The sequence below is a fragment of the Hyperolius riggenbachi genome, chromosome 6, assembly GCF_040937935.1.
Source record: "Hyperolius riggenbachi isolate aHypRig1 chromosome 6, aHypRig1.pri, whole genome shotgun sequence".
Taxonomy (NCBI): domain Eukaryota; kingdom Metazoa; phylum Chordata; class Amphibia; order Anura; family Hyperoliidae; genus Hyperolius; species Hyperolius riggenbachi.
Window position 1 is genome coordinate 252,366,078 of NC_090651.1, and position 21,576 is coordinate 252,387,653.

Consider the following 21,576-nt stretch of genomic DNA (forward strand, 5'->3'; position numbering starts at 1 on the left):
CAAAGTATTGACTCAGGGGGGCCGAATAATTACGCACACCCCACTTTGCAGTTATTGATTTGTAAAAATTGTTTGGAATCGTGTATGATTTGGCCAAAAAGTTCAGTTGTGGTCTCATCTGACCAGAGCACCACCGTCCACATGTTTGCTGTGTCCCCCACATGGCTTGTGGCAAACTGCAAACAGGACTTCTTATGCTTTTCTGTTAACAATGGCTTTCTTCTTGCCACTCTTCCATGAAGGCCAATTTTGTGCAGTGCACAACTAATAGTTGTCCTATAGACAGATTCCCCCACCTGAGCTGCAGATCTCTGCAGTTCGTCCAGAGTCACCATGGGCCTCTTGACTGCATTTCTGATCAGCGCTCTCCTTGTTCGGCCTGTGAGTTTAGGTGGACGGCCTTGTTTTGGTAGGTTTACGGTTGTGCCATACTCCTTCCATTTCTGAATGATCGCTTGAACAGTGCTCCGTGAGATGTTCAAGGCTTTGGAAATCTTTTTGTAGCCTAAGCCTGCTTTAAATTTCTCAATAACTTTATCCCTGACCTGTCTGGTGTGTTCTTTGGACTTCATGGTGTTGTTGCTCCCAATATTCTCTTAGACAACCTCTGAGGCCGTCACAGAGCAGCTGTATTTGTACTGACATTAGATTACACACAGGTGCACTCTGTTTAGCCATTAGCACTCATCAGGCAATGTCTATTGGCAACTGACTGCACTCAGACCAAAGGGGGCTGAATAATTACGCACACCCCACTTTGCAGTTATTGATTTGTAAAAAATGTTTGGAATCATGTATGATTTTCGTTCGACTTCTCACGTGTACACCATTTTGTATTCGTCTTTCATGTGAAATTCCAATAAAATTGATGCATGTTTGTGGCAGTAATGTGGCAAAATGTGGAAAACTTCAAGGGGGCTGAATACTTTTGCAAGCCACTGTATGTATATACTGTGTGTATGTATGTATGTATGTATATATATATATATATATATATATATATATATATATATACAGGATCTTCTCAAAAAATTAGCATATTGTGATAACGTTCATTATTTTCTGTAATGTACTGATAAACATTAGACTTTCATATATTTTAGATTCAAATACACACAACTGAAGTAGTTCAAGCCTTTTATTGTTGTAATATTGATGATTTTGGCATACAGCTCATGAAAACCCAAAATCCCTATCTCAAACAATTAGCATATTTCATTCGACCAATAAAAGAAAAGTGTTTTTAAAACAAAAAAAGTCAACCTTCAAATAATTATGCTCAGTTATGCACTCAATACTTGGTCGGGAATCCTTTTGCAGAAATGACTGCTTCAATGTGGCGTGGCATGGAGGCAATCAGCCTGTGGCACTGCTCAGGTGTTATGGAGGCCCAGGATGCTTCGATAGCGGCCTTAAGCTCATCCAGAGTGTTGGGTCTTGTGTCTCTCAACTTTCTCTTCACAATATCCCACAAATTCTCTATGGGGTTCAGGTCAGGAGAGTTGGCAGGCCAATTGAGCACAGTAATACCATGGTCAGTAAACCATTTACCAGTGGTTTTGGCACTGTGAGCAGGTGCCAGGTAGTGTTGAAAAATGAAATCTTCATCTCCATAAAGCTTTTCAGCAGATAGAAGCATGAACCCACTTTTGAACCAGAAATAGCGGCAGAAGCGCCTGACCTGGGCTACAGAGAAGCAGCACTGGACTGTTGCTCAGTGGTCCAAAGTACTTTTTTCGGATGAAAGCAACTTTTACATGTCATTCGGAAATCAAGGTGCCAGAGTCTGGAGGAAGACTGGGGAGAGGGAAATGCCAAAATGCCTGAAGTCCAGTGTCAAGTACCCACAGTCAGTGATGGTCTGGGGTGCCATGTCAGCTGCTAGTGTTGGTCCACTGTGTTTTATCAAGGGCAGGGTCAATGCAGCTAACTATCAGGAGATTTTGGAGCACTTCATCCTTCCATTTACTGAAAAGCTTTATGGAGATGAAGATTTCATTTTTCAGCACGACCTGGCACCTGCTCACAGTGCCAAAACCACTGGTAAATGGTTTACTGACCATGGTATTACTGTGCTCAATTGGCCTGCCAACTCTCCTGACCTGAACCCCATAGAGAATCTGTGGGATATTGTGAAGAGAAAGTTGAAAGACGCAAGACCCAACACTCTGGATGAGCTTAAGGCCGCTATCGAAATCATCCTGGGCCTCCATAACACCTGAGCAGTGCCACAGGCTGATTGCCTCCATGCCACGCCGCATTGAAGCAGTCATTTCTGCAAAAGGATTCCCAACCAAGTATTGAGTGCATAACTGAACATAATTATTTGAAGGTTGACTTTTTTTGTTTTAAAAACACTTTTCTTTTATTGGTTGGAGGAAATATGCTAATTTTTTGAGATAGGAATTTTGGGTTTTCATGAGCTGTATGCCAAAATCATCAATATTAAAACAATAAAAGGCTTGAACTACTTCAGTTGTGTGTATTTGAATCTAAAATATATGAAAGTCTAATGTTTATCAATACATTACAGAAAATAATGAACTTTATCACAATATGCTAATTTTTTGAGAAGATCCTGTATATACAAACACACACATGTAGGTACGTGTATGTGCATGCATGTACATACATACATACATGCATGTGCATACATACATACACATACGTACACGTACGTACGTACGTACGTACATGCATGCATACATACATGCATACATGTATGTACGTACGTACGTACGTACGTGTATGTATGTATGTACGTACATGTATGTATGTACATGTATGTATGTATGTATGTACATGTTTGTATGTATGTACATATATATAGAGAGAGAGAGTTTAGCCTCATTTGTCTCTAATCACAAGTTGTAATTTAATCTCTCCCCTGTGTCTCCTGACTGCCATGGCAGAGATGGCAGAAAAGATTATTCGAAAGCACAGGATGGTAACAATATAGCCATTTGGTTCCCAACTGCTTCTGAGCTAAGTGCTTCTGCCATACTGTTACCAATTTTTGCCCTGATTTTGACTGCTTTCTGCCTGCCGCCTGCACCAACCTCTGCCCTGATTTTGACTACTCTCTTATTTGTAGTTTCAAAATTTGTAAGAGTCTTCATAAACTTAATTAATTCAAAAAATTTGTGTTCTAGTATTTTATTTATATGCAGAATGTCTACCAGGCTTTTATTCTGTCATATTTGGGTAAATTATGACTTAAGAATTGGAGGCCGAAAATTCTAGAAAAAAATGTACCGGTTTTGACTCATAATTCCAAACAGAAATGCACCGCCAGGGAGGTTAAGAAAGAATAAGGAGAGCGGCATACTCAAAGCATTCAGAAAAAAAATCCTCATATGATCACAGTATACAGCCACTAGTTAATAGGGTTTAACCGCCATCTGGTGGCCAAACTGAAAACTGCACATATAATCAATAAATATGAATTAAATAACTACTAAAAAGTGCATAAAGTGTGTGCACAATGAGGCATATTAAGTGGATACAGATATAACCACAAAATATGCCCTCAAAAAAGGGCATTTTCAAAAATTTAGCATAAAAATTGTGTGTGTGTGTGCATATACAGTGGGATGCAAAAGTTTGGGCAACCTTGTTAAGCATCATGATTTTGCCGTATAAATTGTTGGTTGTTACAATTAAAAATGTCAGTTAAATATATCATATAGAAGACACACACAGTGATATTTGAGAAGTGAAATGAAGGTTATTGGATTTATAGAAAATGCGCAATAATTGTTTAAAGAGTAACTGTCAGGCTGCAAAAGTTAATTTAAACCTCTATTCTCCTGTGTTAAACAGTTTAGAAGGAAGCCAAAAAGGCAATACTGAAGTTAAAAATCTCTCTTACTATGATGTGTGCTGAACAGCAAGGCTGGTTATTCCCAAGCTCTGAAGGAGGCTGGCAGGACGCATGACAGATACTGCAAAGCATTCTGGGGCTGCCTCTTCTCCCCACTGCAGTACCTTGGGTCATCCCCTTCATTTCCCTATCACGCCCTAAGGCTGCTTTCATAGTGAGACGTTACTGGCTCATGTTACAGCAGCTTGTAACAGCAGCCAGCACTGAAAAATCACAGGGCACATGTTCCTTTAGAGTATACTGCATGAGTCCGCTATTGTTCCTAGCCACATGGCTAATTAATATTCACTGCACAGTAGTGTTGTCCATTAGGATCTTTTTTGTGAGTCGAATCATCAGGAAGCAGGGAGGATATGACATCACAATTGGCTTCTGTAAGGCTTGGTGGTGTATTCTCCACAGTCAGCATGCAACGCATGAGCTGACGTGAAGGAGGTACACACACTAGCACAAGGAAACAGGCTATCCCTAGTATAGTGGAGGGGAGGACTGACTCCAATAGGAGATTGTGGCGCACAGAGCCGGTGCAGATTCGAACAGCCACAAACAATGCTTTCGTGATAACGTCTCAGCGCAAGGTAGCGCTGAGCACATAAACCAGAACTGAGGAGATCAGGACAAGTAGACAGAATGAACGCTTGCTAGCTAGCTGCTACTTAGTGACAGCAAGCGTCCACAACAAGACAGACAGGAATGAGGCAGCCAATGCGTTACAGCGATGGCGTGCCTCACGAAGACAGGACAGGATAGTCAGGAAATAGCAGGATCAAGATAGATGAACATAACACAGACAAATATACAATAAATATGTTTTCCTAGCGTATTACAATTACAGCTATCAATGAAACTATTTGTAACGTCTGACTAACATATGTATATATCGGCAATGAACCGATATATGACATACGCAGGAACACTGACTAGGACTGGAGCAATACAGGGAACAGGACTCAGAAGGATTCGCTATCTCTTCGCAGAGATGAACGCAATCCACAAACGGTAACAGAACAGGATTCAGAAGGATTCGTTATCTCTTCGCAGAGATGAACGCAATCCACAAACAGAACCAGGAGCAGTATAACTAACTCAGCACGGGTGATCACGATACGTGCAAACTACCAAAACGTGCTGGAAAGCTGACTAACTGAACACAGGATATAAACAGTTCGTGTACGTATACATCAGCGACACTGATGTATCAACGTAACACGAATACAAGGAAAATAATAAACGTGCTGGTATGCATATATATTGGCTATAAACCAATATATGATGCAAGACCAGCAAAGTATCTTTAGAACAAGAAACACGATCGGGGGCTGAAGCAACAGCAAGACAGGCTTAAACTGAAGCTATGATAACCCGAGGAGTCCTGCAGGAAGCAGATCTTTATACTGAGGTCATCCAATGGGAGCAGACATGCAGATTCCCACACAGGTGAATGATAATCAGTCACAAGCTGACAGCAGGGAAAGGCAGACAAAGCTATGCAGCTTGCATGGAAAGAGATCAGAACTGCCTGAGCTGCAGCACTACTACTTCCAGCAATACCTGCTGCAGCAGCGATCATGACAGTACCCCCGCCCTTAAAGGCGGATACCAGACGCCTCTCAAAACTGACATTCCCAAGGAGACAACCTAACTGATAATTCATGATGACTGGGACAGCCCGGCAAGACCAAATTCCAGAATCAGTCATCACAAGACTGGACCCATCAGAACCAGAACCTACAGAACCATGCCCATCAGTACTTTCCCTAATTGCTCACCTGAAAAAATATCAAACGATGATTAACAAAAAGAAGTCCTTATTCCTGTCTCACGAAATTGCAAATGCAGCCAACAGACCTGCCCAACTCTTCCGCACGGTTGACAGTCTCTGCAATCCATCTTGCAGGAAATCCAGCATCAGACCTTCACAGGAACTGTGCGAGAAATTTGCCCACTTCTTCTCAGACAAAGTCTCCTCCATACGATCTGCCATTCAATTCACAGCCCCAGAAACCCATGCAGAGCCATATAACAGGTGCAAAAATAGCCTACCACCATGGTCTGATTTTAAGGTAATCACTGAAAAAGACATCTTGGATATCCTCTCAAACCTTCGCCAGACTACCTGCGATCTGGACCCTGGCCCCACTAAGTTCATGTTGAAATGCCCTGAACTATTTACACCGGCATTCCACAAAATAGTCAACGGCTCCTTACAAGAAGGGTGGTTTCCCTCTACTCTGAAAGAAGCAATCGTCAGGCCTCTACTCAAGAAACCATCCTTAGACCCAGATGCTCTAAACAGCTACAGACCTGTCTCAAACCTCCCCTTTCTGGGAAAAGTTATTGAAAAGGCTGTCTACCTCCAACTTGAAGCCAGGCTCTCCAGAAACAACATCCTTGACCCTCTTCAATCTGGTTTCAGGAAATATCACAGTTGTGAAACAGCCCTCACCCAGATTTGCAATGATCTGCTCATTGCAAGAGACAAGGGTCAATGTTCCATCCTGATTTTGCTCGACCTCTCAGCGGCTTTTGACACAGTCGATCATGAAATCTTACTCAACAGGCTACAAGAGTACTGTGGCATAGATGGCATTGTTCTCTGGTGGTTCAACTCCTTCCTGGCTGGCAGAACACAAAGGGTAGCCTTAGGGCCCTTCCTCTCCAACCCTGTACCACTAAAATACGGTGTACCTCAGGGCGCAATATTATCCCCTTTACTGTTCACCATATACATGCTGCCACTTGGAGAAATCATACAAAAACATGGCCTGACATATCATTGCTATGCTGATGACACCCAGCTATATTTGTCATTCAAACCTGATGTCACAGACCCTACTCCACAAATAAACGCATGCTTAGCTGAGCTTCAGGAGTGGATGAATAATAATTGGCTAAAACTTAATGCTGACAAAACTGAGGTTCTTGTTATCGAGGGCCAGGGCTCAACAGCAAAGCAGCTCCAGTCTCAACCAACACCGCTAAGGATAGGGAGCTCAGACCTGAACAACTCAGACTGTGTGCGCAGCCTGGGAGTACTGATTGATGGGAAATTAAGCTTCAGGAATCAAATCTCAGCTGTTGTGAAACATTCCTTCTTTCACCTAAGGAATATTGCAAGGATTAAACACCTAATTCCTTCAGAGGATCTTCCAACCCTAGTTCATGCCTTCGTCACATCAAGGTTAGACTACTGCAACGTCCTCTACACAGGCCTGCATAAGAAAGACTTACGCCGCCTGCAATTAGTACAGAATGCCGCCGCAAGGCTGTCAACGAGCCAACCCCGCCATTGCCACATAACACCAACCCTGAGCTCACTCCACTGGCTACCGATAAAATGGAGAATTCTGTTTAAGATTGGCTTACTGACATTCAAATCCTTGCACAATCTGGGCCCTGGATACCTGAAGGACTTGTTGCAACTACATCACACCCCCCACAATCTTAGATCAAAAGGACGTAACACCTTGGTCACCCCCAGAGTCCACCTCAAAACCTTTGGAGACAGAGCCTTTTGTCATGCTGCCCCTACACTTTGGAACTCCCTGCCACACCCAATCAGGACAGCCCCATCCCTGGAAGCATTTAAGTCTAAACTGAAAACCTACCTTTTCAGTCTGGCATTCATGAACATCTGACTATCTCCTCTGTAACACAACCCAGCCTGAAACCCTGTATTAATCTGAGACACAGCTATGCGCTTTGAGTCCTATGGGAGAAAAGCGCTTTACAAATGTTATTGTATTGTATTGTATTGTACTACAAGTCTCAGTGTGACACCCATCAGAACCATGATTTCCAGAAGAAAGCCCCCCGAAGCTCTCTGAGCGATACCCACTGCCTTCCAGGGACCGTCCAAAAATGCCAAAGCCTTTGCAATGCCCACCGGAACTGTCTTTACCAACACAAAACCCACTGTTGAACCAGTCCAAGGTACCAGGACAAGCTTCCTCAGAGATCTCCCAGAACACTTTAAAGCTCCAAAGAGATCCCAAAAGGTCAGAACGCCCTTTAGGCTCACATGGAGAACTATCAAGAATCCCCATGGAACCTATGGCAATTCCCGAGTCAGGGTCACAAGGACAAACATCAAGATCAGGGCTTTCAGGGACCAGAACCATCTCTGGGCATGCAGGCAGACTGGCAACATCAGAACATGTCTCCCCTAAGGAAGCATCTGAGTACGCTAACACCTTAGACACACTTGGGCATTCTGGCACACAAAGCACATCTGGGCACACTGGCACAAGAGAAACCTCTGGGCATGTCAAGGAACTGTGAACCTCAGGGCCAGCCAAGATAGGACCGAAACCAGGACTGGACAAAAATTCATCATGACTAGACTTCACAAGCACTGGACTCTCACTAAATAATGCAGGAACAGACTTGGATGTCACTGATTCTAGCAAGGTTAGTAACAAATCAGGTTCAGGGGCATAAACAAGACAGGACAAGTCTTCTGATGTATGAACTGAGCTAGATAGGGATTCCACAACTTCCTCTGGACTGGACAGAGACTCATCTAGTACCTGGGATTGGGGCTCCAAAGTAGCTGCAAAACAAGTCAATATTACAGCATCCCCCACTGAACTGGGCAAATCTGAGGAATTCCCTGGACAGGAAGGGAACGCTGGAATCTCTGCCACACCGGCCAGAGAATCAGAATTTTCCAAGATACCAGGCAGGTTTTCAGGAACACTTACTAAATCAGACTGAAATTCTGAGACTTCTGTTATTTTGACCAGAGAATCAGAATTATCCATGTTACCGGGCAAGACTTCTGAAACATTCAGAGGACAGGGCTGGAGTTCCTCGGCTGTTACAACACTGGAGAGGGACTCAACAACATTGGTTAAAACAGACTGTGTACAGGGCAAGGTATCTAAGACACTTGCTGACGAGGACAATATTTCAATGACTTCTGCTTCATCAGACAAAGATTCATCAAGTTTATTTAGAGTGGACTTTAATTCTAAGACAGCTGCTAAACAAGTGAATATTGCTGCAACACCCACTGAGGTAAGCAGTGCCTCAGAGTCTTCTGCTAGAGGGTTTGAAGTATCCAAAGTACTGGGTGAAGCATAGGACTCTGCGACTCCAGCTTCACTGGACAGGATCACTGAACAGTCCATATTGCAGGGCAAAACCATGGAAGCACCTGCTGGACAGCATAAGGATTCTGTGACCTGAGCTTCATAGGAGAGATCTACTGCACAATTCATGGTACAGGGCAAATTTACTGGAACATTTTCTGAACAAGGTAATAATTCTGCGATTTCAGGTTCACATAGCAGATGCTCTGAGCTATTCACGATACAGGGCAAATTTACTGGAACATTTTCTGAACAAGGTAATAATTCTGCGATTTCAGGTTCACATAGCAGATGCTCTGAGCTATTCACGAAACTAGAGCGAGGTGTAGAAACAGGAAGATCAAGACACAATGTTTGCGCATCTGAATCACCATTCAATAGTAAAATTGGGAAATTCAGATGCTGGGGTTCTGAGGTTTCTAGACAGGATTGCTGGGACTCAGAAGATAATGTAATGCATCTATTGACATCTGCTGGATCAGACAGGAGTTGAACTTTATTAACACAGGTAATTTCTGCAGAAGTGTTTGCAGAGGCAGGCAAGATTTTCCTGATGTCTGTTTCACTGAACAAAGAGTCATGAGTACTGGCTAGGCTGGACTCGGAAGTCAGCAGGACCTCTGGATTCTCTGCTGAGAAATTTGCGCAGGGCAAGGTTAAGAATGTATCAGTGGCTTCTGTTTTACTGGTAAGTAACACTGAGTTATCCATGGTACAGGGTTGAATTGCAGGAACTTCAATTTCACACAAAAAGAGCTCCGAATCACCTGCTGAATCAGCCAAAGGTGCTGAAGCAGGCGGGTCAGAACGCCAAATTTGCGAATTCGGAGTCACATAAAAATCATCCAAAATCAGTTCCCACACATCAATCAAAGGAGCCACACAGTCATACCTACACACACCAGTCTCTATTAGGTTATAGGCTGACTTAATGCATGCATTCAATACCATTTCACTTTTTGCACTGTAAAATTGACAAAATGAACTTGAATCATTCTTCCATTCACAGACCAGGGCTTCCATCTCTCCCTTCTTGAATCAGGGATCCCATGCATACTTAGCTGAACATTCAGGCTGATCACGGTTTGCAGATATGATTGTGGCAGGGACATGTATTGGGTTAATTAGCAGGTGATTGGCAGATTCCTTATTCTTAAGAATCTCCAATACCTGTAGCAAGTGTTGAACTGTAGTGTATGCAAACTTCCCTTGCTTCACAAATAAGTTGATTTGTTCAATACTCTGTAATATCTCCTCATAATCATACTCAGATAATTCTTTTAAACAGAAATCTTTATTTTCCCTAGCCAGGGATGAAAGTTCATTAGTAGTTTCATAAGTCCATTTAACTCCCCTGAAAGACAATTGCATTTCATTATCTGTTAATGGCAGAATCTCATTACAGGTCTGATGCGCAGTCGCTAAAGGTAACGATTCTGCAGATCGGACACGTTTCTTATAACGTTTGCGTTTGGCCTTAGACCCTGCTGCCGTTGGTGATTTATTCAAAGCTGCAGGAAAATTATCAGGAACACTCTCTGCTTGCTGATCATTTTTGCAAGCAATTGAAGGAGCAGCTGATTGGCCTGCTGCCAGGAGTTCATTAAAAGGGTAAGGCAAATTAGTTTTGCGCAGCCAGTTATGGATCACAAACGCTAGAAATTCCAGCGGTCTCTCTTTCAAATTGGTATGATCGAGGACATCAAATGCCCACTGAAACAATTCCCCTTTAAACAAAATATAACTTAGCTGGAGTGCCCAGGTTGAAACAGGAGTCGCTTGGAGATCAGGATTGGCCAGGAACCTGGCACATTCAGAAAAAAACTCATTTTCTGTTTCAGAGTTAAGTTCTTCAAATTTCTTAAAGGAACAGGAACCATAATTAACAGTGTCATACTTTCTGGGAATCCCCCCCACAATGGGGATTGGTAATGGGGTTATCATAATGTTAGGCTTGGTGGTGTATTCTCCACAGTCAGCATGCAACGCATGAGCTGACGTGAAGGAGGTACACACACTAGCACAAGGAAACAGGCTATCCTTAGTATAGTGGAGGGGAGGACTGACTCCAATAGGAGATTGTGGCGCACAGAGCCGGTGCAGATCCGAACAGCCACAAACAATGCTTTTGTGATAACGTCTCAGCACAAGGTAGCGCTGAGCGCATAAACCAGAACTGAGGAGATCAGGACAAGTAGACAGAATGAACGCTTGCTAGCTAGCCGCTACTTAGTGACAGCAAGCGTCCACAACAAGACAGACAGGAATGAGGCAGCCAATGCGTTACAGCGATGGTTGCCTCACGAAGACAGGACAGGATAGTTAGGAAATAGCAGGATCAAGATAGATGAACGTAACACAGACAAATATACAATAAGTATGTTTTCCTAGCGTATTACAATTACAGCTATCAATGAAACTATTTGTAACGTCTGACTAACATATGTATATATCGGCAATGAACCGATATATGACATACGCAGGAACACTGACTAGGACTGGAGCAATACAGGGAACAGGACTCAGAAGGATTCGCTATCTCTTCGCAGAGATGAACGCAATCCACAAACGGTAACAGAACAGGATTCAGAAGGATTCGTTATCTCTTCGCAGAGATGAACGCAATCCACAAACAGAACCAGGAGCAGTATAACTAACTCAGCACGGGTGATCACGATACGTGCAAACTACCAAAACGTGCTGGAAAGCTGACTAACTGAACACAGGATATAAACAGTTCGTGTACGTATACATCAGCGACACTGATGTATCAACGTAACACGAATACAAGGAAAATAATAAACGTGCTGGTATGCATATATATTGGCTATGAACCAATATATGATGCAAGACCAGCAAAGTATCTTTAGAACAAGAAACACGATCGGGGGCTGAAGCAACAGCAAGACAGGCTTAAACTGAAGCTATGATAACCCGAGGAGTCCTACAGGAAGCAGATCTTTATACTGAGGTCATCCAATGGGAGCAGACATGCAGATTCCCACACAGGTGAATGATAATCAGTCACAAGCTGACAGCAGGGAAAGGCAGACAAAGCTATGCAGCTTGCATGGAAAGAGATCAGAACTGCCTGAGCTGCAGCACTACTACTTCCAGCAATACCTGCCGCAGCAGCGATCATGACAGCTTCATAGGAGACAGACAAATAGGTAACCTGCCACGAGCTGTCAGGAGCAACATTCTCTGCAAATACTATATAAAAATTCTGTGAAATCCAAACGTGGACAGTGAAATGCATATGTAATGTAAGTACAGCCAATACTTAGCTACTGATATATGTGTTTTTTTTCTCTGAGACCCTATACCTAACCACTCCTCTTTAAACAAAATTAGGCAGGTGCATACATTTGGGCACTGTTGTCATTTTATTGATTCCAAAACCTTTAGAACTAATTATTGGAACTCAAATTGGCTTGGTAAGCTCAGAGACCCCTTACCTACATACACAGGTGAATCCAATTATGAGAAAAGTATTTAAGGGGGTCAATTGTGCCACAGGAAGCCCTAGTGGTCAGACCGCAAATGGCCTTCCAAACGGTGCCAGCACACGGATCGTGCGAACTCTGGTCGCAGTCAATGCGCAGGAACCATTGGGAATTGGCCGCAGACAAACCAGAAGGGAGCCTGTGGGGTATTGTAATTACAACTTTAAACACTAGTTCAGGGTATCTGCCACCACCTCTGTTACCATGGGACAGAGGAGCCCGTTGACTGTCTGAGCCTAGATCTACAAATAAAAACGGTTAAAACACGCTGTATTCTGTCTAGCCAACAACAAACAATAGTAGCGTCTCTTCAGAGACCTGGGATCAGTTCTGTGTGTGCTGAATAATAGGGTAGCTAGATTAACAACTGACGATAGCGTCGGTTTATTGAAAGTAATATAAATAATCAATATATACAGACAATTATTAAAATCAACAATTATTAAGACAGTAATAGCCAGTATGAAAAATAAAAGAAGGGAGAAAAATACTTAGGATTTGTGGAAATACTGTATGTCCGTTCTGGGAAAACTTGTAGAGTTCCTTTTGTTCAGTTCCAACAAAGTTTAAAATCCACGCAAACATGGAAAATGTCCTTTGTTCCAGGTTACAGAAGATGGCCAATCAAGATGGCCGCTAGCCATGTGTCCTTTGTTTCAGTTTAGACAAGATGGCCGCCAACCATGTGTCCTCTGGCTGGCAATGTGCTCTCAGGAAGGTGGAATTTGGAGGACTGAAGCCCGCCTGCTGGCCATGTGCTTTTGATGAAGCTGGTTTGGGGGTGTGGCAATGCCGGCCCCCTCTGAGTTACCAACAAATGACAGTTCATTCCCTCTGAGAGATTTTAGGGCTAAACTTATGTAATGCTGTAACTCCTGAACCATACACGTTATATTTAGGGGGGTAAGAGATTCATACTTGTCGGAAAATACAGATTAATATGACATCAGACATGGCTAAGCCAGCGGATCAGGCTCCTGGGAAGATTCATATCTCAATAACCGGACGGCTATCACAATGAATGTCATATCAGCACGATGGCCAGATTTTACCGAACAAGACGATATGAATTTTATAGCTGTGCGACATACGTTTTTCGTATACCGACAGGAAATCATACTACCCACGCTTTTCTTATGGCTGGCTAAGTGGCTCCGGCCAGTCTGGAAAAGAAGCAGGTTTTGAATAGCCCCCTGCTGGGATTTGCTTCCTGAGCACAAGGGTTTGTTCCTGCTCATTAGCATATCAAAAGAGCCATCCTGCAGTTAAGCAGAGGCTCCTACACAATCAATCCCGGTTCTAGTGATCTGAAGCGCAATCGATGCAGAGAATCTAGTGCAATCGCTTTTTCTTCACGGGCGGTTCCAGCACGCGTCTGCGGCCCCGCAACCGTCCGTGACAAATTGTAAGTTTCCATTCTCCTTTAATTTTCTCTGAAGAGTAGCAACATGGGGGTCTCAAAACAACTCTCAAATGACCTGAAGACAAAGATTGTTCACCATCATAGTTTAGGGGAAGGATACAGAAAGCTGTCTCAGAGATTTCAGCTGTCTGTTTCCACAGTTAGGAACATATTGAGGAAAGAAGACCACAGGCTCAGCTCAAGTTAAGGCTCGAAGTGGCAAATCAAGAAAAATCTTGGATAGACAGAAGAAACGAATGGTGAGAACAGTCAGAGTCAACCCACAGACCAACACCAAAGTCCTACAACATCATTTTGCTGCAGATGGAGTCACTGTGCATCGTTCAACCATTTAGCGCACCTTACACAAGGAGATGCTGTATGCGAGAGTGGTGCAAAGGAAGCCTTTTCTCTGTCCACAACTGCTTCAGGTATGCTAAAGCACATTTGGACAAGCCAGCTTCATTTTGGAATAAGGTGGTGTGGACTGATGAAACTAAAATTGAGTTATTTGGGCATAACAAGGGGCGTTATGCATGGAGGAAAAACAACACAGCATTCCAAGAAAAACACCTGCTACCTACAGTAAAATATGGTGGTTGTTCCATCAGGCTGTGGGGCTGTGTGGCCAGTGCAGGAACTGGGAATCTTGTCCAGGGGAGGACTGGGACCTTTTAGCCTGGGGGGAAAACAAAACCTAGAGGCCCTTTTACAGCAGCCCCAGCCCAAATGTACCGGATATCTATCTTGTGTACAAATATACAGTGGGTTGCATTTATTTGTATTTGGCCCCCTTGACGTTTTCCACATTTTGGCATATTACTGCCACAAACATGAATCAATTTTATTGGAATTCCACATGAAAGACCAACACATAGTGGTGTACACGTGAGAAGTGGAATGAAAATCATACATGATTCCAAACATTTTTTACAAATAAATAACTGCAAAGTGGTGTGTGCATAATTATTCGGTCCCCTTTGATCTGAGTGCAGTCAGTTGCCTATAGACATTGCCTGATGAGTGCTAATGACTAAATAGAGTGCACCTGTGTGTAATCTAATGTCAGTACAAATACTGCTGCTCTGTAAGGGCCTCAGAGGTTGTCTAAGAGAATATTGGGAGCAACAACACCGTGAAGTCCAAAGAACACACAAGACAGGTCCTGATCAAGTTATTGAGAAATTTAAAGCAGGCTTAGGCTACAAAAAGATTTCCAAAGCCTTGAACATCCCACAGAGCACTGTTCAAGCAATCATTCAGAAATGGAAGGAGTATGGCACAACTGTAAACCTACCAAGACAAGGCCATCCACCTAAACTCACAGGCCGAACAAGGAGAGCGATGATCAGAAATGCAGTCAAGAGGCCCATGGTGACTCTAGACGAGCTGCAGAGATCTACAGCTCAGGTGGGAGACTCTGTCCATAGGACAACTATTAGTCATGCACTGTACAAAGTTGGCCTTTATGGAAGAGTGGCAAGAAGGAAGGCATTGTTAACAGAAAGCATAAGAAGTCCCGTTTGCAGTTTGCCACAAGCCATGTGGGGGACACAGCAACCATGTGGAAGAAGGTGCTCTGGTCAGATGAGACCAAAATGGAACTTTTTGGCCAAAATGCAAAACGCTATGTGTGGCGGAAAACTAACACTGCACATCACTCTGAACACACCATCTCCACTGTCAAATATGGTGGTGGCAGCATCATGCTCGGGGGATGCATCTCTTCAGCAGGGACAGGGAAGCTGGTCAGAGTTGATGGGAAGATGGATGGAGCCAAATACAGGGCAAACTTGGAAGAAAACCTCTTGAAGACTGCAATAGACTTGAGACTGGGGTGGAGGTTCACCTTCCAGCAGGACAATGACCCTAAACATAAAGCCAGGGCAACAATGGAATGGTTTAAAACAAAACATATCTATGTGTTAGAATGGCCCAGTCAAAGTCCAGATCTAAATCCAATCGAGAATCTGTGGCAAGATCTGAAAACTGCTGTTCACAAACGCTGTCCATCTAATCTGACTGAGCTGGAGCTGTTTTGCAAAGAAGAATGGGCAAGGATTTCAGTCTCTAGATGTGCAAAGCTGGTAGAAACATACCCTAAAAGACTGGCAGCTGTAATTGCAGCAAAAGGTGGTTCTACAAAGTATTGACTCAGGGGGCCGAATAATTACGCACACTACACTTTGCAGTTATTTAATTGTAAAAAAATGTTTGGAATGATGTATGATTTTCGATCCACTTCTCACATGTACACCACTTTGTATTGGTCTTTCACGTGGAATTGCAATAAAATTGATGCATGTTTGTGGCAGTAATGTGACAAAATGTGGAAAACTTCAAGGGGGCCGAATACTTTTGCAACCCACTGTATGTAGTATAAAAATATGTAGCGTAAAGACGCAATACATTTTACAGTTACATTAACTAGTTCTTGCAAAACAAACATTTTAAAATAAGGGTCGGAATACACTTTCAGGTGCTGCTTGGGGTGGGGGTGGGGGTGGGGGGGGGGGTCATTTGGTCGCTTTCTGATGGGCGGTCGGGTTAAAAAAGCAATAAGATTGATCCTGGCTGCTGGTAGTGGTGTAATGGTGTGGGGGATATATTCTTAGCACACTTTGGGCCCTTAAGTACCACCTAGGCTTTGTTTAAAGCCTACAACCTACCTGAATGTTGTTGCTGACCATACCCATTGCTTCATGACCACAGTGCACCTGATGGCTTTTGAAGGCTACTTCCAGCAGAGTAATGCATAATGTATGTCACAAACCTCAGATCATCTAAAACTGGTTTCTTGAACATAAATAGTTTAGTGTAATTCTATGGCCTCCATAGTCATCAGATCTCAATCTAATAGAGTACTTTAGCGTTAGGTAGATTAGCGTTAGGTGCAGCGGCAGTGAGGTTAGCGTTAGGTGTAGAGTTGGGTGAACAGTTCGGCTGTGTTAGCCGAACTGTTTGGCTGCCCAACCTGTCATTTTGATGTGGCTCTTACTACTTCCGGGTCGCAATGACCCGGAGTAGTACGTCTGCGCTGGCCCGGCGGAGCGCGTCCTAGATCGCGCTCCCGTTGCCGGGCACTCTCTGCGCATGTGTGTGACGTCACACACATGCGCAGAGGGTGCCCGGCAACGGGAGCGCGATCTAGGACGCGCTCCGCCAGGCCAGCGCAGACGTACTACTCCGGGTCATTGCGACCCGGAAGTCATGCATAGTCGTGATGCCGATCCACATGCAGTGAGTACCAAAAAATATATGTGCAAACTCCATGATTGGTATCATAGATATACAAAAAAAAGTGCAATTGACAATATGTGCAAAATCTTGATTTCTTCATAGTTACAAAGTGATGAATTCTTCAGAGAATTTCTTTCTCTAATCAAATTGTGTGATTATATCAAATCATCAGAAAAAGAAAAACAATTATATAAGTGTTTATAAAAACTAATAACATGATTCCATCAATGAAGGGGGAAAAATACCTTAAAGACACACCAAAAGTGAAAAAATCTGTGCCCAAAGTCAACCATGACCATACACAGAAAGACATGTTGTACTCACTGCGGCATGACAGGAAACACACAAACAAACCACTATATGCCCACAAATACATCTAATCTCATGTTCCCACACAAGCCCTCAAATCTACTTATGGATCTTGTATACCTGTATACATACCTGGTTCATCCAGGGGGATTCTAGAAAACCTATATTAATAACCAGTAACATTAATAAAAATATAGGTAAGCCCAAGTTATAGCTGATATTGAGGAACTGATCTCCCTAAAGCATGACAAAATGGATAAATACACCAGGGCATGGGCTCTGTGTTTGGATTTTAAATATAAGGAGATTTATAAGAATATAATGAGGTGAAGTGAGACAATATCCTTGATCTCCAAGTGCTTATTTTGTGTGAGTTGAGGGGTCCCCCTGGTTGGTGGAGAGACCCTGAGTTCGTGATTGGGTGACTTCCTTCTGATGTTTTTTCTGCCTGGACGCCTTGGAAGGGACACCATTAAGGGTTTTATATCCCTGGAAATGTTGGTCATGCCTTGCTTATTTTATTTGCTCTCTTAACTTCGCAGCCAGGGCTACTTGATTTGGTTTAGATTGGGAGGTTGAGTAAGTATTTCCTCTTTTTCTGTGTGCACTTTTTGACCTTAAAGGGACTCCGAGCAGTGCAGAAACTATGGAACGATGCATATCATTTTAAAGCTCTCTTTCTCCTCTTTCCAATGATATATAAACCACCGCCCTACGCCTTTTAGTTTTCGCTATTTTTGTGATCGAAATTGCCGCGGCCGCGACTTCGATCGCGAAAATAGAGACAACTAAAAGGCGTAGGGCGATGATTTAGGTGTCACCAGAAAGAGGAGAAAGAGAGCTTTAAAATGATATCCATCTTTCCATAGTTACATTGTATTACACAGGCCGACTTTTTCTGCTGAATGGAGCTGCTGACTTTGAGAAAAAGTCGCCCTGTGAGTATATATCATTGGAAAGAGGAGAAAGAGAGCTTTAAAATGATATGCATCTTTCCATAGTTTCTGCACTGCTCGGAGTCCCTTTAAGGAATTCTGTGAAATTATCCGTATAGTGTGTTTCATATACACTTCTGGTTTTTGTACCCTGTACATGTATATTTGCATACTTGTTCAATAAAGAAATTGATATATATATATATATATATATATATATACAGTGTTCTCCCCAGAATTATTTTCCAGCCGGGTGGCATGAAATAGTAGCCGGGTGGCAGGAAAAAGTAGCCGGGTGGGGCGAGATGAAAATGCAGGGCAACTCTACTTACAGCATAGGAGTCGGTGAGGAGGTGAGCCGATGACAGCCGGGTGGTCACCAAATCTAGCCGGGTGGAGCACCCGGCTAAAAGAGCCTGGGGAGAACACTGTATATATATATATATATATATATACATATATATGTAAGCCAATACAAGTTCTATAGTTCTATTAAAGCGGAATATAACCCTGCATTTCAACTTTGCTCTAAAACATTATTTACAACATATTATATGCAACCAGCATTTTTTTTTTTTTTACTAGACCAGCATTGGAAGGGTTACACAGAGTTTTAAAGTTCCTGGAGATTTCTGCAGAAGCTGAAATAGATACATTTTGTATCCATCTCATCTCTGCTTTCAAAAGTTTGGATGTGATATTCTCCCCACTTAAATCCTTGCTTAGTTTGTTGCAAACCGCAGAAACACCATCCTGACAAAGAGCTGTTATGAGCATAAAACGCATGGGCTGCTATAGTGGTAATAGCTTTGCCTCGCTCAATATCCCTTTTAGCTAATTTCACTGTGGACACATGTTTTTACAGCCTGAGTTTTAGATAATTTTTTGGTTGACCCACATTTTGCCTCCTGCATAGGCATTGCAGCATGTAACCCACTGCACTGGATTTACAATTGATAAGTCTCTGATATAATAAGTTTTCTGAATTACATTACTTTTTACTTCCTTAGTTGGCCTCATAAAAGGTCAGATAGAATACTCACATTGGAAACTGCCCTTGATAGGTCTTCTTACGTCTCTCTGGAGGTGGCTTTTACATAAGATTTTTTTTTTTTAAGTTTCTGCTCGTTTTGCTTTAAAACTGGTCTTTGGAGTTAAAAATGGTGCAATATATTTGCCATTATGGAGAATACCCCTATGTTTTTGTAGGATATCTCTGATCCCCTGCCAGTTAGTTATAAGGAGTTGTTACTCACACAATCTCAGAATTGGTCTTTTTGCGGGTCTTTACTAATTCATCCCCCGTAATAGCTTGTGCTCTCCTGATTGCTCTTTCCAGGCAACCATGGGGATAACCCCTATCCCTAAATCTTTGTTTTAGAATCCTTGCCTCTCACTCTAAAATCCTCTTTATCAGTACCGTTTCGTTTGATCCTGATAAATTGTCCAATGGATTTGTTTTTCTTCAAATTAGTCACATGGCATGACCCAAAAGACAGCAGGCTGTTAACCGCTGTTGGGTTTGCGAAATGTAGTTATCTTCAAATTGCTGTCTTCCTTTCTGGTGATCTTAATACCTAAAAATTCAACCTCATTAATCGATACCTTGTATGTCAGGAAAAATTAAGTGTATTCCGATTGAGAATCTTCAAAAATTAATCACAAGTATCTCGTGGTCCATCCCAAAGGATAAGTAGGTCGTCAATGAACCAAAACCACCCAAAAATATGGGGATGGCATATTGGTCCATCGATTGAGACCACACAACCTCACGCTCCTGCCATCCAAGAAACAGGTTCGCGACCAATGGGGCACAACGGGCACCCTTGGCCATGCCCCTAACCTGGAGTTGTTTTGTCATTTTTGTATTTAATCTTTCATGCATCTATTTTATTATAAATAAACGATTAAAAATCGTTTGTCTAAGTGCTTGTTCTGAATATCCTCTGCAAAGAATCCTGTCTTTCAGAGAGAACATTACCATAACTGTTTTTATTATTATATATTGTTATATCTAAAGAGGTTGTTAAAATAACCGTTTTTCCTACAGGACTAGCTAGAGTTAGAATTGCATATTCGCATTAATGCAAATTGGTGGAAGCTTACCAGATCTCTGTACAAGATTGCAGATTGTATTGATTGTACATACAATTGAAATTGTATTGTGTGTGGACTCACCAACCAATCCAAAAGGTTACATTGCCTGCAGTGCTGAATGCCTTCAGAATTCCCTCAGGGTCTGAGGCTGAATCATAAGCTGCGGCAGAGGGCACAGGAATTGGAGTGGGACATCACAATTGGTTACTCAGAAGTGTATGCAGATGACCTATTAAGAAATGTTTTTTTTTATGATCATGTACACTTCAAATAAATAAGTTGTATATTTTTGTGTTTTTTTTTTTAACATGTCTACCTGTATATTGTGTATATATTCTGTAGGTGCTCCGATCAGGGCCTTGTGGAGGACCAAACCGGAACATCAGAATTAGATACAATATGCCACGAACAAAGAGGTCACTATGTCACCATAGCTTCATTTATAGCTGTTTGTGTGCTTTCTTTGGTGGTATACCGGTATGTCATATTAAGTAAGTAAATAATTTAATATTATCTCATGAGTATGAATCATATAGGAAAGTATGACAAACTTTCTAAAAGCAGAAGGTGCAGGTCAAATCTCACTCATCATTAACTTATGAACCCTCACTCAAAATTCTGATATTGGCACCAAGCCAGGCAATATGATTCTCAGATTTTTGGTGAAATTTGAAGTCTGAAAAATGTTGTATTTGAGATTTGGCCTCTTGTGTTCGCATTATGCTGGAGAGCGATTATCATGTTTATCCCATGAGGTGCAGTAGAGATACAGCTGACTGGTCTGTGCTACCTGGACACTTCAGTGGGGAGATTATTCCATCAGACAGCACTTGAAGGAATAGTCCACAACTATTTCTAAAATAATCGGATAATTTGAATTTGACAAAAGTAACTAAAGCTAAGTACACCTGCAATGATTGCCACTATGTTAATTAACATAGTAGCAGCCGCGCTAGAGAAGTATTGCGGTAGCAATACATCAGTAACGCGCAGCTATTATAAGTAGCGCCCATTGCTTACTTAACGCATGCCACTCTGACACTAACGCGCAGGGACCTAACATTAAGGCGCACTGGTTTAACCACTTAAGCCCACAGGGTTGTTCATTTTT

General features: G+C 42.5%; 1 protein-coding gene across 2 annotated transcripts in view; it reads left to right on the forward strand.

Moving 5' to 3' along the window:
* TNFRSF14 (TNF receptor superfamily member 14) overlaps positions 1 to 21,576 on the forward strand; it is a 187,559-nt gene that overhangs the window by 114,025 nt on the left and 51,958 nt on the right. For both annotated transcript variants that reach the window (XM_068240693.1, XM_068240692.1), the window contains exon 6: positions 20,808 to 20,956. In XM_068240693.1, the coding sequence (XP_068096794.1) occupies positions 20,808 to 20,956 (149 nt within the window). The remainder of the gene's footprint in view (positions 1 to 20,807; positions 20,957 to 21,576) is intronic.